General features: G+C 35.7%; 1 protein-coding gene across 1 annotated transcript in view; it reads left to right on the forward strand.

Annotated features, from left to right (window-relative positions):
• EFCAB13 (EF-hand calcium binding domain 13) overlaps nt 1-15,370 on the forward strand; it is a 111,244-nt gene that overhangs the window by 29,840 nt on the left and 66,034 nt on the right. Inside the window, exons 8-9 of the mRNA XM_042966011.1 lie at nt 5,663-5,737; nt 10,749-10,892. Coding sequence (XP_042821945.1) covers nt 5,663-5,737; nt 10,749-10,892 — 219 coding nt within the window. The remainder of the gene's footprint in view (nt 1-5,662; nt 5,738-10,748; nt 10,893-15,370) is intronic.

The raw sequence follows: 15,370 nt of genomic DNA on the forward strand, positions 1-15,370 counted from the left end.
CAAATAATCTAAATAAATATGTTATTTCTAATATTTTTGCTGTTATAAGCAGGGTTTTTTCTCTTTATCTCATCAGACAAAAGATAGGTCACTAAAATTGAAATTGCTAGGTCAAAGGATGTGAACATTTTAAGGCTTTTAAGTAATACTGTTATTAGAAATTCAAAGCAATAAATCTTTAGAACTTTAGATTTCAAGACTTCAGATGGAGTTTCTTCCAATTACCTGGATTTACAGTTGGGGAAACTGAGGGACAGAAAGATAAAAGTCTACTCCAAAGCCATACAACCTATTTTATTTTATTTGTTTTTATTTTATTTTAATTCCAGTTAGTTAGCATACAGTGTTGTATTAGTTTCAGGTCTACAATATAGTGATTCAGCAATTCCCTATATTACGCAGTGCTCATCAAGATAAGTATACTTTTCATCCCCTTCACCTATTTCATCCATCCCCTCATCCACTTTCCCTCTGGTAACCCCCAGTTTGTTCTCTACAGTTAAGAGTATGTTTGTTGGTTTGTCCTGTTCCCCACCCCCGCCCCCCACCACTTTGTTCATTTGTTTTGTTTCATAAATTCTACATGTGAGTAAAATCATATGGTATTTGTGTTTCTCTGACTGGCTTATTTCACTCAGCATTATACTCCCTAGCTCCATCCATGTTTTTGCAAATGGCAAGATTTAATTCCTTTTATGGCTGAATAATATTCCATTGTATATGTATATATATATATACACCACATCTTCATTCATCTATCGATGGACATTTGGACTGCTCCCATAATTTGGCTATTTTAAATAATGCTGCAATAAACCTAGGGATGCCTATATACCTATGAATTAATGTTTATGTATTCTTTGGGTAAATTCCCAGAGGTACGATTACTGGAACATATGGTAGTTTTCATTTTTTGAGGAATCTCCATACTGTATTCCACAGTGGCTACACCAGTTTGCATTCCCACCAACAATGCACAAGGGTTCCTTTTTTTTTCTACATCATTGCCAACACTTGTTTTTTCTTGTGTTTTTAAATTTAGCCATTTTGATAGGTGTGAGGTGATATCTCATTGTGGTTTTGATTTGCATTTCCCTGATGATGAGTGATGTTGAACACCTTTTCATGTGTCTGTTGGCCATATGTAGGTCTTCTTTGAAGAAATGTCTGTTCCTGTCTTCTGCCCATTTAAAATGGATTATTTGTTTTTCTGGTGTTGAATTATATAGGTTCTTTATATATTTTGGATACTAACCCTTTATTGGGTATGTCATTTGCAAACATCTTATCCCATTCAGTAGGTTATTGTTTAGTTTTATTGGTTGTTTCCTTTGCTGTACCAAAGCTTTTTATTCTGTGGTAATCCCAGTAGTTTATTTTTACTTTTGTTTCCCTTGCCTCAGGAGATGTATCTAAAAAGATGTTGCTATGGCTGATGTCAGAGAAATTACTGCCTCTGCTCTCTATTAGGATTTTTATGGTTTTAGGTCTAACATTTAAGTTCTTAGTCCATTTTGAACTTTTGTGTATAGTGTAAGAAAGTGGTCCAGTTTCATTCTGTTGCATGTTGCTGTCCAGTTTTCCCAACACCGTTTGTTGAAGGGACTCTCTTTTCCAAATGCATATTCTTGTCTCCTTTGTTGAAGATTAATTGGCCATTTAACTGTATGTTTACTTCTGTGTTTTCTATTCTGTTCCATTGATCTATGTGTCTATTTTTGTGCCAGTACCACACTGTTTTGATTACTCCTGCTTTGTAATATAACTTGAAATCTGGAATTATGATACCTCCAGCTTTCTTTTTATTTTTGAAGGTTGTTTTGGCTATTTGGAGTCATTTCTGTTTCCATACAAATTTTAGGATTGTTAGTTCTAGTTCTGTGAAATGCTGTTGGTATTTTGATAGGGATTGCATTACATTTGTAGATTGCTTTGGGTAGTGTGGATATTTTAACAATATTCTTCTAATTCGTGAGCCCGGAATGTCTTTCCATTTGTTTGTGTTATCTTCACATTCTTTCATCAATGTTTTATAGTTTTCTGAGTACAGATCTTTCACCTCCTTGCTTAAGTTTATTCTTGGTATTTTATTATTTTTGGTGCCATTGTACATGGGATTGTTTTCTTAATTTCTCTTTCTGCTGCTTCATTATTAGTGTCCATACAAACAATTTTAGATAACATATGTTAGTTTAAATTTTTATTCCTTAATTTTTACATTGAAAAAATGTAGACCTATATTGAATATCTTGGTAAAAATTGCAAATACAAGAAAAAGTTTAATAACTGAATATAAAGGTTTTTTTGTTTTAAGTTAGTATTTTTAGCTTAAAGAAGTTTACAAATTACAAAACGAAAATTATCTCTTCACCTCAATCTTTCCCTACAATTCTTCATAGTACACACTTAATAATTTGGTAGGTATTTTTCCTGGATATTTGTTATATACATTTTAATTGGTCTCATATTGATTAATGGTGAAGTTACCTCTAAAATTTTTGCTATTACAAAGAATGCTATAAAGAGCATCCTTGTTCATCAATTCTTGCACATTTGTGTAAATATTTTTATAGGATAGATTTCTAGAAATGAAGAAGCTGGGTCATAGGATATGCATATACCTATAGGAACATGGTTTATGTCAAGTCATGTTATCTTGTCCAGCTTTATTGAGATATAATTGACAAATATAAATTGCATATATTTAAAGTGTACAACATAATGATTTGATATACATATACATTGTGAAATGATTACCAGCTATCAAGTAAAGAACATCTCCATCACCTCACATAGTTACCTTTTTTGTGTGTGATGAGAACACTACTCTCTTAGGATATAGTCTCTCAGCAAATTTCAAAGATACAATATAGTATTATTAACTATAGTCACCATGCTGTACATCAGATTCCCAGAACTTGTTCATCTTATACCTAAAGTTTGTATCCTTTGACAAACATCTGCCCATTCCCTCCACCCTCCAGAATATGTCATATACATAGAGGTTACATTTTCTTTATTCATCTGTTGGTGAGCATTTAGGCTGTTTCCATTTCTTGGCTATTGTGCATAATGCTGCAATGTTTGAAGTGCACATAGCTCTTTGAGACAGTGCTTTTATTTCCTTTGGGTATATATCCAAAAGTGAGCTTGCTGGATGATATGATAGTTCTGTTTTTAATTTTTAGACAAAACCTCTGTACTGTTTTTGGAATTGGCTATTCCAATGGATTTTAAATTATCTGCATATTTTATAGTTTTATTGAGGTATATACTTGACATATTTAAAGTATACAATTTGAAAATTTCTACATATGTATATACTTGTGAAAACTCAATCCCATTATACCCCTTTGTAAGCCCCCATTCTCCTTCCACAACCCCCCCTCACTACTTCCCAAGCAAACACTAACCTGCTTCTGTCACTACAGATTGTTTGTATTTTCTAGAACTTTATATAAATGATATCATGCAGTAAGTACTCATTTTTTTAGTTTGATTTCTTTCACTCAGCTTAATTATACTGAGATTCATCTATGCTTTGGTACATATCAGGTTTGTTTCTTTTTATTGCTAAGCAGCGTTCTCTCTTATGGATGTACCATGATTTGTTCATCCATTCATTAATTGATGATGTTTGGATTGCTTCTAGTTTTTGGCTATTACAAATAAAGCTGGTGTAAACATTCATTTATGTGTCTTTGTGTAGTCATATACTTTCATTTATCTTGGGTAAATACCTGATGGTAGGATAACTGGGTCATATGGTAGGTATATTTGAATTTTTTAGAAACTGCTAAACTGTGCTTGCAAAGCAGCTGAATTATTTTTACATTGTTATGAACAATTTATGACAGTTTCAGATGCTTCTCATCCTTGTCAATCCTGGAATTGGTGAGCCTTTAAAAATTGTCATTCTAATAGATGTATGGTGTTTTCTCATTGTGGTTTTAATTTACATTTCCTGAATGATCAAATGATTTTGAATATATCTTCATGTGCTTTTTTTGCTACCTGTATATCTTATGCCCATTGAAAATGTGTTTGTGTTCCTACTATTGCATTTTGAATGTATATATTCTGAATACGAGTCCTTTACTGGATATGTGAGAGAGAGCACAGGCAAGGGAGGAATAGAGAGGAAAGAGAATCCCAAGCAGGCTCTGCCCTGTCAGCACAGAGCCCTATGCGGGGCTTGAACTCACCAACTGTGAGATCATGACCTGAGCCAAAATCAAGAGTCGGAATTTAACCAGCTGAGCCACCCAGCCACCCCAATTTTTGAAGAATATCTTTCAACTTAAGTTCATACTTCTGAAGAAGTCTAGTCTACAACTATTTCTTGTATGGATTGTGCTCTTGATGTTTTATCTATAAGGTTTTTGTTTAAACCTAAGTCACATAGAAGTCAGAAAACAAATCAAAATAATTGATTGAAATTTGCACAAATGTTTCATTGTTTCTTTGAAGGAAAGGAGAAACCACTCTCAAGTTATTACACGGAAAAAAAATTTTTGAGGTAGACAACTTGACAAATTTTCCAATCCAGAAAGTGTTTCTGTGGTTTAGAAATGAGAACAACTAAGCCTTGTCAATTTCTCTGAACGTAGAAGCCTGCAGACCACCAGAAGCACTGAAATGTTCTTTTATAAGTTACTTTGTTCAGATTACATTAATTTAAAATGTACATTTATAATAAGTTTCTTCCAAACACAGATAAACCCTTTCAAAATTGGCCTCATTTACTATATGAAGAGGAAAATGACATTAGAGTTATTTAACTTGAAGAATCTTGAAAAATTAAGATGTTGCTTGACACAGATCTATGCTTGTCTAGAAAATGACGCAGAAGAATCCTGATTCTGTGTTTTGTCACACTTTGTAAATCTGGATTTTCAGCTCTAGCTGCTCATCAGAGATGACCTGTGCATTAACATGCAGAAAAAAAAGCTCCATAATTTCAACTTCTCACTCAAACCAAGCAATAATTTCTTACTGAAATTTTCATTTGTACAATTTAGATTTCTTTCTTTCTTTTAATAAATAGGCATTACTTTTTGCGTGATAAATGAGATGATTTTTTGGATGAAGATTTTAATATTGTGCAATATTTTGTGCATTTGTTTAATGCATTTTGTGTGTGTGTGTGTGTAATGAGAGAGAGAGAGAGAGAGAGAGAGAGAGAGAGGAAAGGAGGAGAGGAGAGAAGGAGATGGAATGATTTGAGGCAAAGCTTTCATTAGAGTCTCATCTGGATCTGTAATCTCCCCTAAAACCACTGGTATAGAGGGTCTTAGCTAGAACACGATGAAATCAGTCCTATTCTTTTCAGGTAAAACCATTATATATGTAAAATTGACAAATTGCATGATTTTTTTGCACCTAATGACAAGTATAAAAATTAGAGCTTTGAGTAAAGAATATTGCAGTATCTTAAATTCTAATCTATATCATTTTGATTATTGCTGGGCACTATTTACTATATAATTAAAATGTGTAATTATGTTTTTATGATAGGTTTTCTTTTTACATTCTATATTTAATGTTAATGCTCCTCTAGACTATCATTCTATTCACATTTTTAGTTTGCATTTTTATCTTATGTTCTTAATGAGTTTGCTAATGCAGTTTTTTTCCTTCTGTTTCTGAACCATTATTATAGTTAATGGAATGCTGGATTTTTCAGATTTCCTTAAGACTATGAATGATGTTTGTTATTTGGTCTCCCAGGATCCAGGTAAAAAAAAAAACGATTCTTCAAAATTGCAGAAAAGAATGATTTTGATTGTCACTGATTTTAGGGTGGGATGGTTATATGAATTTATGTTTTTTTCAGATCTCTTACATAGTTTTTTCCCCTGTAGCCTAGGTTGAGAAAAACTAGACACGAGTTATTTCATAAAAGGCACTAAAAACCTGTCCACCCCAATTAGTATCCTAATTTTCTATCCATAATCTCCACTTATTCCTGCATGCAACTGCTAGATTTTCTTAACACACGATTTTTGTCATATCATTCTCCTGCTCAAAAATTTAGATGCTTTTCCTGTGATGAAATGAATGTGGTCCAAACCCTTATGCTTGACATCCTCACCCCCTTATAATTTTTCTTGCCACTTTCCTCTTGGTAGAATCTTTTCCAGGCAAGAACCCCATGCTCCAGTTATAGACACAAATGTCTATACATGCCAATTTCATTCTTGTTTCCAGGCCTTTCTTTGTTCATGTGTTTTTTTCTTTTTTTCCCTTTGAAATCTCATATCTGTTTTCTTCTCCATTGTGAATAGTACTTTCTTTGCTCTCTTTGGAATCTGCTTGTATTTCTCCCTAAAAATTTCCGACACTGATGGATCTCCTAACGACTTTTAGTTTACACTCCTATAAATAGCAAAGAAAGTGATTGGAAGAAATATTCATGTTACTGATAGAAACAGTGCTTCCAATATTCTGAGATCTCTAGGGTTTGTGACCTAATTTTAACAGTTCTTTGGGTTAAAACAAATCAAAACAAAAACCAGTTCCTTGGTTTTGCCATTAGGCAAGATCAAATTCCTATGATCTGTCCTTGGGATTATATATTTCTGTCAACCAGCCTGTATTTTCTTGGAATCAAGGATATATGAATGTGATAATCTTTATATACCTGGATAAGAAGCAAGAGGCAAGAAAAACTCTTTAATGTTTATTCATTAATGTAGTGAATGTTATTTAATACATTACCGTATGCATCAATTAGCAATATAGATGTGATGCTTGGCTTGCTTTCCCTCTTTGAATTTCTTCCTACTTGGCATTTTGATTAACTCCTATAGCACTGGGTTTCCTCTTTGTCTACTTGGTTTTCAGGTTATAGCTTTTTCTTGACTAGATTTGTAAGTGTGTTTGGGTACCTAAGTACTGCCTGCTTGTTGAGCCACAGTTGAGCTATCATGTATTCCTTTGTTTTTCAAGTTCTGGTTTTCTATTTTGACCTTATTTATTATTTATGGTCAAATGTTCTGAGACCAACCAAGAAGTGCCAAATTTCTTTTCTTCCTCTTAAAACAGTATGCCTAATTCTCAAATACACTATTTTTAGTAAAATATCCAAGCAATATAATAGTATATAAATGTAAAATACCCTCTTTAATCCTTCCTATATTAAAGTTAATGTTGACTTTAGCATCTTTTATTATATGCATTTATGAATGTATATATTTACATATTTTGTAAGAGAAAATGAGTTATCAGTTACTAGGCAGAAGAGAACTAGAGTACCTGGGTCTTATAGAGGCAAGTGAAAAGATCAAGCATACAGTTAGAAATCAAGAGACCCTAAGAAAATAAAAGGGAAAAATATGATCATCTTATACTTTAAGAGAAAGGGATCATGCTATGTACTTTGTTGTCTAGCATGATTTTTTTTTTTAACTGAGTAATATGTCTTGGAAAGTTTTCCCCATGCCAGTAAGTGTAGGTCAGCCTTTTACTTAAAAAAAATTGTTTTTAAGTTTATTTATTTTGAGAGAGATACAGAGCAAGTGAGGGAAGGGCAGAAAGTAAGGGAGATAGAATCCCAAGCAGGCTCCATGCTGTCAGTGTAGAGCCTGATGTGGGGCTTGATCTTACAATCCATGAGGTCATGACCTGAGCCAGAATAGTCGGATGCTTAACCAACTGAGCCACCGAGGTGCTCGATCCTTTTATTTTTTAATAGCTGCATGGTGTCTGAAAAATGTAGATGTACTATAATTTATTTAACTAATCCTTTATTGATTCTAATTATCTTCCTATTATAGACACTTTCACAATGAATATCTTTTCTTATATTTTATATTTTATACATATTTATTTTCACATTATAGTTTATATATGTGTGCTTGTGTCCTTAAGTTCCTTTCAAGGCAAAATTAGTTGCCAGTTATTAGGTAGAGGAGAACCAGAGGGACCCTATGTGTGCATTGGGGCATGCCTTCAACACTCAGACAGATAGTTTTCAACTCTTCCTTAGCCTTCACTTCCTGCGTGTGTATATCCTCAACGTAAGCCAGACCTGAGAGTTCAGAACCTACTCTGGTATTCCTGGGTACAGACCTGTTTATGTGTGTGGCCATCTAGATGCTCAGGAATATGTTGGAACTTTTCAAAGGCCTCTACAGACGTCTCATTTCCCAGATTTTCCTTTTAAGCTTGTTTGTTAGCCTATTATTTGCCCCAATTGTTTTTTTTTTAATGGCATGAATCTACATTTATTGACTTGTAAATAGGTCCATGGCATATTTTTAGTGAAAAGGCAGTATACTATATGTACTGTTTTAATTGAGTGAAATGTTCACAATCGTTGATGAACGTAAAGAGACATAGAAAGGTATCCAAGTAGGATATTAATCAAAATGCATCATTTTTTGCATGCTCTGGTTGGGAAATTTGTGTTGCTTTTATCTTTCTTCTTTGTACAGTTGTGGGTTTATTTGATTTTTAAAAATCAGTGGGTCGGGGCCCCTGGGTGGCTTAGTCCGTGGAGTATCTAACTCTTGATTTTGGCTCAGGTCACAATCCCAGGGTTGTGGGATCAAGCCCCAAGTCAAGCTCCACATTAAGCATGGAGCCTGCTTGGGATTCTCTCTCTGTCTCTCTCTCTCTCTGTCTCTCTCTCTCTCCCTCCCTCCCTCCCTCCCTCTGCCCCTCTCCCCTGTTCTCTCTCTCTCTCCAAAAAAAAAATTTTTTTTTAATCCTAAAAAATATTAGTATGTCATTGGAAGAGCAGCAATAGCATTTAAGAGCAGGGCTTCTGAATCTGACTGGTTTTTGTTCATTTGTCTCAAGTTTTTACTTAAACTAATTAGTTAGTATATAGTATAATACTGGTTTCGGGAGTGGAATTTAGTGCTTCATCATTCACATGTAACATCCAGTGCTTGCTCCAACTATTACCCACCACTTCAGACCGTTATAATGTTAACTAATTGCCTCTGATTGTGTTTGAGGAGTACTTCCAGGGAAAAGGCTCTTTGCCTTGGGCAAGCTTTGAGTCCGGTCAAATAAGGCAGCTTGGCAAGTAGGGTCTTCCAGGGAGCCACAAGACAGGTCTAATAATGACAGTTCTTAGAGAATGGGGCTTTGAAGAAGTTCCAAACTCATTCTTCTCCATTGGCTGTCAGGCTGCTGTTTTTCATCATGAGGGTAGGCTCTTAGTTTTCAAGGCTCCTGGGAAGCTGGGATGGTAAGATGGGAATAATGGCAAGCTAAAATGCCACAAAGCTCACTATTACTGAGGTTCAGCCGTTTTTCTGAAAGAAAACACTCTTTGGATTACTCTAAGCCTTTGATTTATAGCCAGAGTTTTGAAAAAAGTTGATTCTGACAGTTTGCGTCCGTGTTCTCACAGCTTTTATGGAGGAGAGGATTCTCAGAGGTCCTTCCTCTGCTGCTTTTGCTCGCCTGGTCAATAACAACTGGTTGGTTGGATGAGTGAATAATGCCCAGTTCTTCCTCCATGATTGTGCAAATCTAAGAACTTGTGGATCACTAGGCTTGTTATATCCTGAATTCCGAGAAAATGTAGTCTGACAAAAAGTGATTCGCTCTCTGAAGTTGATTATGGGAATTGTGTTTCCTTATCAAATTAAGGGGTGCGGTAGTCGGAGGATCACTTAAATTTAGCATTAGGACACAGGTATCAATCTGTTTAGATTTTAAGGAGGACATCTGTTTAGGGAAAATTCTCTCATTAATATGAATATTTTCATTTAACTGTGTTCTTTCCAATTCATTTTTAAAAAATTATTTATTTAAAGTCAAATTAGTTAACATACAGTGTTGTATTGGTTTCAGGAGTAGAATCCACTGATTCATCACTTACATATAATACCCAGTGCTCATCCCAACAGGTGCCCTCCTTAATACCCCTCACCCATTTAGCCCATCCCCCATCCACCTCCGCTCCAGCAACCCTCAGTTTGTTCTCTGTATTTAAGAGTCTCATTGTTTTTATCTTATTTTTCCTTTCCTTCCCCTGTGTTCATCTGTTGTGTTTTTTAAATTCCATATATGAGTGAAAACATATTTGTCTTCTTCTAACTGACTTATTTCACTTACACAATACACTCTAGTTCTATCCATATTGTTGCAAATCTTTCCAATTCATTTTTGATGTTAAGGACTGTTAGCATAAGAAAATGAAGTTTCTGTTGAGAAATAGAAGACCTTTAAATAGTGGTTAAACCATTGCTAAACTCTTTGTAATATAAAAAATCTGAAGAGAAATTTTGCATCTATTCTGTTCTTTCTTTTACACTATTTTTTCTAAATTACATTTTAAAACAATGATGCCCTCAAATTTTAGAGTAAGCTGCCTTGCTATTATAGATTATACCACTGATAGATATGAAATTATTTTAGTTACAAGGCTTAACTAAGCGGTGAATACAGAATAATCAGATAATCCAGAGCTTTTTAGCACAATGCCTATAGCTTTTAGCACAATGTTTGGCATATAGATAGCATTCAATAAATACCACCTATCTTTGCTAATATTATATCAATAGTGATAATAGCAAAAATTACATTTTATATTAGGAATGTGGTCCTAATATAAATTGGGCAAATGGAATTGGGCAAATGCCTACTTGCAGGTAAATTTTTAGAAAACCCTATGCCTATGTAAAGGTATTGTACCCTGGTAGGCTGTTGACACAAAATCAGCCCCTCCAAGAAAAGCTGTTGATTCTCATGATAAAATAACTTCTTTGTTTATTATATTTTTGCAGCATTCCAGAATGCCTTGAAGATTTTCTGTAGGATAAAAAGTGGTCGAGTTGCGACTGATGAACTGGCTGCTGTTTTGGATAGCATGGATATTCCTGTAATTCCTGAAACTTTTCAGGAAGTGATAAAACATGCTAGTATAGACAGTGAGTTATTTGAATTACTATGTAAATATACCTTTCTTGGATATCAGTGCTCTGATTCATCCTTTATCTCTCCTTCTTGATTCTTACCTCTTGCCACCTATCAATGTTGCTTACTGGTGTCTGTGGTAAGAGATAGTCTAGAAAAATTAAATGAGAAATTTCTAAAATTATTAGATTTTGGTATGTTTGATAAAAATCTAAGAAAAAAATGTATTTATTTTCTTTTCAAACTTTCCTCTCTTTTCCATTTCTTGTTTGTGGAGAGATGGTTTCTTTAATGTCAAGGGCATTGGCTTCACAAATTAGGAGACCTAAATTTCTTGAATTTTTAACTTTATTAGATAGCTTTGATTACACAATTTTCTCATGCTATTCAGTTACTCTTTGCAAAATGTAGATTTTTTAAAAAACATTATGAATATATTTAGCAGATGTTTTGTATTACATGTTTATATGTCACCAGGGGTGTCTGATAATAATGGATTGATAAATGATTGATTCATTGATTATCCATGTATTTAATGAGTCAGTCATTTAATATCTACTGTGCTTGGAACTATGCAAGGTGATACAGAGATGAATAGAACACATTTCTTTTTCCAAAGGAGTTCACATTCTAGTGTGGAAAGAGTCAAATAAAATGAAAATTTAATGTCGTATATAGCAAATACTGTTACAGAATGTAGTTAGGCTGCAAATGTATACTGGAAACACCAGGGAAAGATAATCAGAGAATGTGATGTCTGAGCTAAATCTTGAAGGATCAATAGGGGTTAGTTGGTTGAAGGTGGTAATGAAGAATGAGAAAGTCATTTTAGACTGAGGGAACAGTTTGTGTAAATATGGCAGGAACATTATCAGACATGGCATCCTTTTCCATGGGCTTCCACAGGTTTTTGTCATTTGTCAGTGGTGGCTTTTAGGGGGTCTTTGGTGGCTGGGATGTAGTGTGAAGATAGAACCAGGCTGCATGGATTTTAGTAGGTAGTCATTTATGGTGAGTTCTGGGTTGATAGACATAAGTGGAGGGATGTTCTGGAGCATAAAGATGCCCATAAAATAGGGATTTTAAAGCTTAATCTCAAGTCATATTATTAAATAGCCTTTAGGGCATGCTCTACCAGAAGCAACAGAAATTACATATGAAACCACTTTTTTTTTTTTTTTCTGGCTTATGGAATTCTGGTCTGGATTTCCAGGCTTTGTACTTTACTTGGGGAGCTAAACTGAAAAATTATGCTGATCTCATAGATTGTTGTAGGAGTTAAATAGAACCTATTGGCACTAGAATAGTCTCAAGAAATAGGAAGCAGAAACCTGGGAATTATCCTTGACAACTCTGTTTTCTCTGTTCTCCTCATGCAACCGTTGTGAATTACTATTATTTTAAACTTCTAGATATCTCTTAAATCTATTTTCCACCATTACCTTAGTCCAAGTTACCATAATTTTTCCTTAGGACCATCACTGTTCATCCTAACAAGTCCACCCACATCCAGTCTTTTTTTTTTTTTTTTTTAATGTTTATTTATTTTTGAGAGAGAGAGAGACAGAATGCGAGTGGGTTAGGAGCAGAGAGAGAGGGAGAATCCGAAGCAGGCTCCAGGCTCTGAGCTGCCAGCACAGAGCCCAACGGGGGGCTCGAACTCACGAGCTGTGAGATCATGACCTGAGCCGAAGTCGGACGCTCAACCGACTGAGCCACCCAGGTGCCCCCACCCACACCCAGTCTTATCCCCCTTAACACTATGGCCAGAATGATCTTTTCAAAACACACATCTGTGGGGCGCCTGGGTGGCTCAGTCAGTTAAGTGTCCGACTTTGGCTCAAGTTATGATCTCAGGCTTGTGGTTTCAAGCCCCATGTTGGGCTCTGTGTTGACAGTTCGGAGCCTGGAGCCTGCTTCGGATTCTGTCTCCCTCTCTCTCTCTACCCCTCCTCCCCTCTCAAAGATAAATAAACATAATAAAAAAATAAAAAAAACCCCACACATCTGATGATGTTACCTCCTTGCATAAACTCTAATTACTTCTTGGGATGAAGAGCCCTTTAAGGTCACGTACAAGGACTTGCAATGTCTGGCCTTTACCTTAGATCTCCAGCGTCATCTCAGACCACATTCTGCTTTGCTTACTGTGCCCTCTTAGAATTTCAGTTATATACCAGGCTTCCTCCTGCCATAGCCTTTACATATATTCTTTTCTTTTCCTGGAGCATTCTTCCCCTCCTAGTGAATTACGACTTATACTTTGGATCTAAACTCAACTCTATTCTTTAAGGATGCTTGCATGACTTTTCTGACTAGGTCAAGTTCTCATACACTCTCACAGCACTAATCACAGTTGCAATTTTTATTTCTTATATTTTTAAAAAATTTTTTCAATGTTTATTTTTGAGAGAGATAGAGAAACAGAGTGTGAGTGAGGGAGAGGCAGGGAGAGAGAGGAAGACACAGAATCTGAAGCAGGGTCCAGGCTCTGAGCTGTCAGCACAGAGCCCAACGCGGGGCTCGAATTCACAAACCGTGAGATCACGACCTGAGCCAAAATGAGACGCCCAACCGACTGAGCCACCCAGGTACCCCTATTTCTTTTTTTTTCTTTTTTTCTTTTTTTTTAATGTTTATTTATTTTTGAGACAGAGAGAGACAAAGCATGAACAGGGGAGGGGCAGAGAGAGAGGGAGACACAGAATCGGAAGCAGGCTCCAGGCTCTGAGCCATCAGCCCAGAGCCTGACGCGGGGCTCGAACTCAGGGACCGCGAGATCGTGACCTGAGCCGAAGTCAGACACTCAGCCGACTGAGCCACCCAGGCGCCCCTGGGTACCCCTATTTCTTATTGTTTTGTGAAGATCTGTATCTCAAATAAGACTAAATACCAAGAAAGCAGATATCATGTGTACTTTTGCTCAATATTGTATCCTCAGTACTCCATACAGTGCTTGTGGCACATATTAACTGCTCAACAAATATATGTTGAATGAATTAATAAGTCTCACCCTTCACTCCATCTCCTCCAACCAGAGAGAATAAGATTTTTTCATTTTGTCATTTTTAATAACCTGGTTGTGACTTAAGGTAAAATTCCTCATAGGGGAGGTCCTTGTCTTTTGACTAGGAAAATCATTTTAACAGGTATGTTTGATTATGAGAGCTAAAGCCTATTGGGAGATACCTAGTTTGAGCAAAAAGGTAAGGTAAAGTACTCTATATAAGAAAACAACAGGAACTTAGAATACAACAGTGGCTAATCAGCAGCTGGAAGAGGAACACTGAGGGAACCTAAGATTGGATGGGGGTCTAGCAATCAATAGAGAGTGGCTGTAGAACTCTAGGACGATACTCTGTAGTGCTTGCTGTGCTATAAAGAAATCCCTTACTCTCATTAATTTCAAGTTATCTAGTAAGAGTTGGTTATATACAATAGCCTTGTGTTAGTCATGTGGTGGGTGGATTTAAAGGAAAAGGGTCTGTAGGTTCTGTGTTAGGTAGGCTTGGGGTGGAGAGAAGATAGCACCTATAGGATGTGATAATGTGAGAGAGATCAGGAGTCCACGGGAATAGAAAACACGAAAATCAACCGCCAGAGTATAAAACACTCAGGAATCTTCAAATTTTGGAGGGAGTATTGATTGCTGTTCATATAATGTATGGTGTGGGGTCAGGGCTATTTTACTTAAACATTAAAGGAAAGGACACCCTCAGAATGCCCAAAGTTTTGGGTTACCCCGGTAAGAGATATAGATTCTTCTGTAACAGAATTTTGAAGTAAGGAGTGATATAAGTCGGTTATCCTGCTAGTAGAAGTCGTAGCACCCTGGTATAGGTACTGTTTTAACATCTTGTTTCTATATTTGGTTTGGTTTTTTGGAGCAATACTGATACATGGAGAATATCTTCATGAGTATGCATGATGAAGAGGAATGCCGCTGGAATTTGCAAGGAAGTCCAATAAGCATTTGCTTCATTAAGATCTGGCAAGAGGAATATGGAAAATCACTTGATGACAGTTCTGGTAGTTTGGTTTCTGAGATAGGATATTGGTGCAGTAGTTTTTTCTCTCGTGGTATTTACCGATCTAGTAATTGAACTGGGTGAAAAGTAGTAACTAGCACGATTTTTGATGAGAAGGTCTTTGATATTGTGGAGCTATTGTGGAGATTATGGAAATGTGTTAATAGTCATTTTACACCTTCAAAGTAGTGTTGCCTTGAATATGACTTTGATGATTAGGATACTTTTTTTTCACATTAGATAGTTACATTTTCCAGGTTGAATGGAAAGGAAAGTTCCAATATGAGCTTCCTCCAGAAGGACAAATGTAAGAGTGGGAAGCTGTTTTGAACTTCTCTTAGGAAGTAAATGCTACCTGTAACTGTACTGATTGTCTCAGTCTCAACCAGGAATTATTCATTGAGGTTTTGATAAGCTAGATAGGGGTCAAAATAGTAATTTAAGATTCTGTAATGCTTATTTGG

Source organism: Panthera tigris, chromosome E1 (assembly GCF_018350195.1).
Source record: "Panthera tigris isolate Pti1 chromosome E1, P.tigris_Pti1_mat1.1, whole genome shotgun sequence".
In the NCBI taxonomy this organism is placed as follows: Eukaryota; Metazoa; Chordata; class Mammalia; order Carnivora; family Felidae; genus Panthera; species Panthera tigris.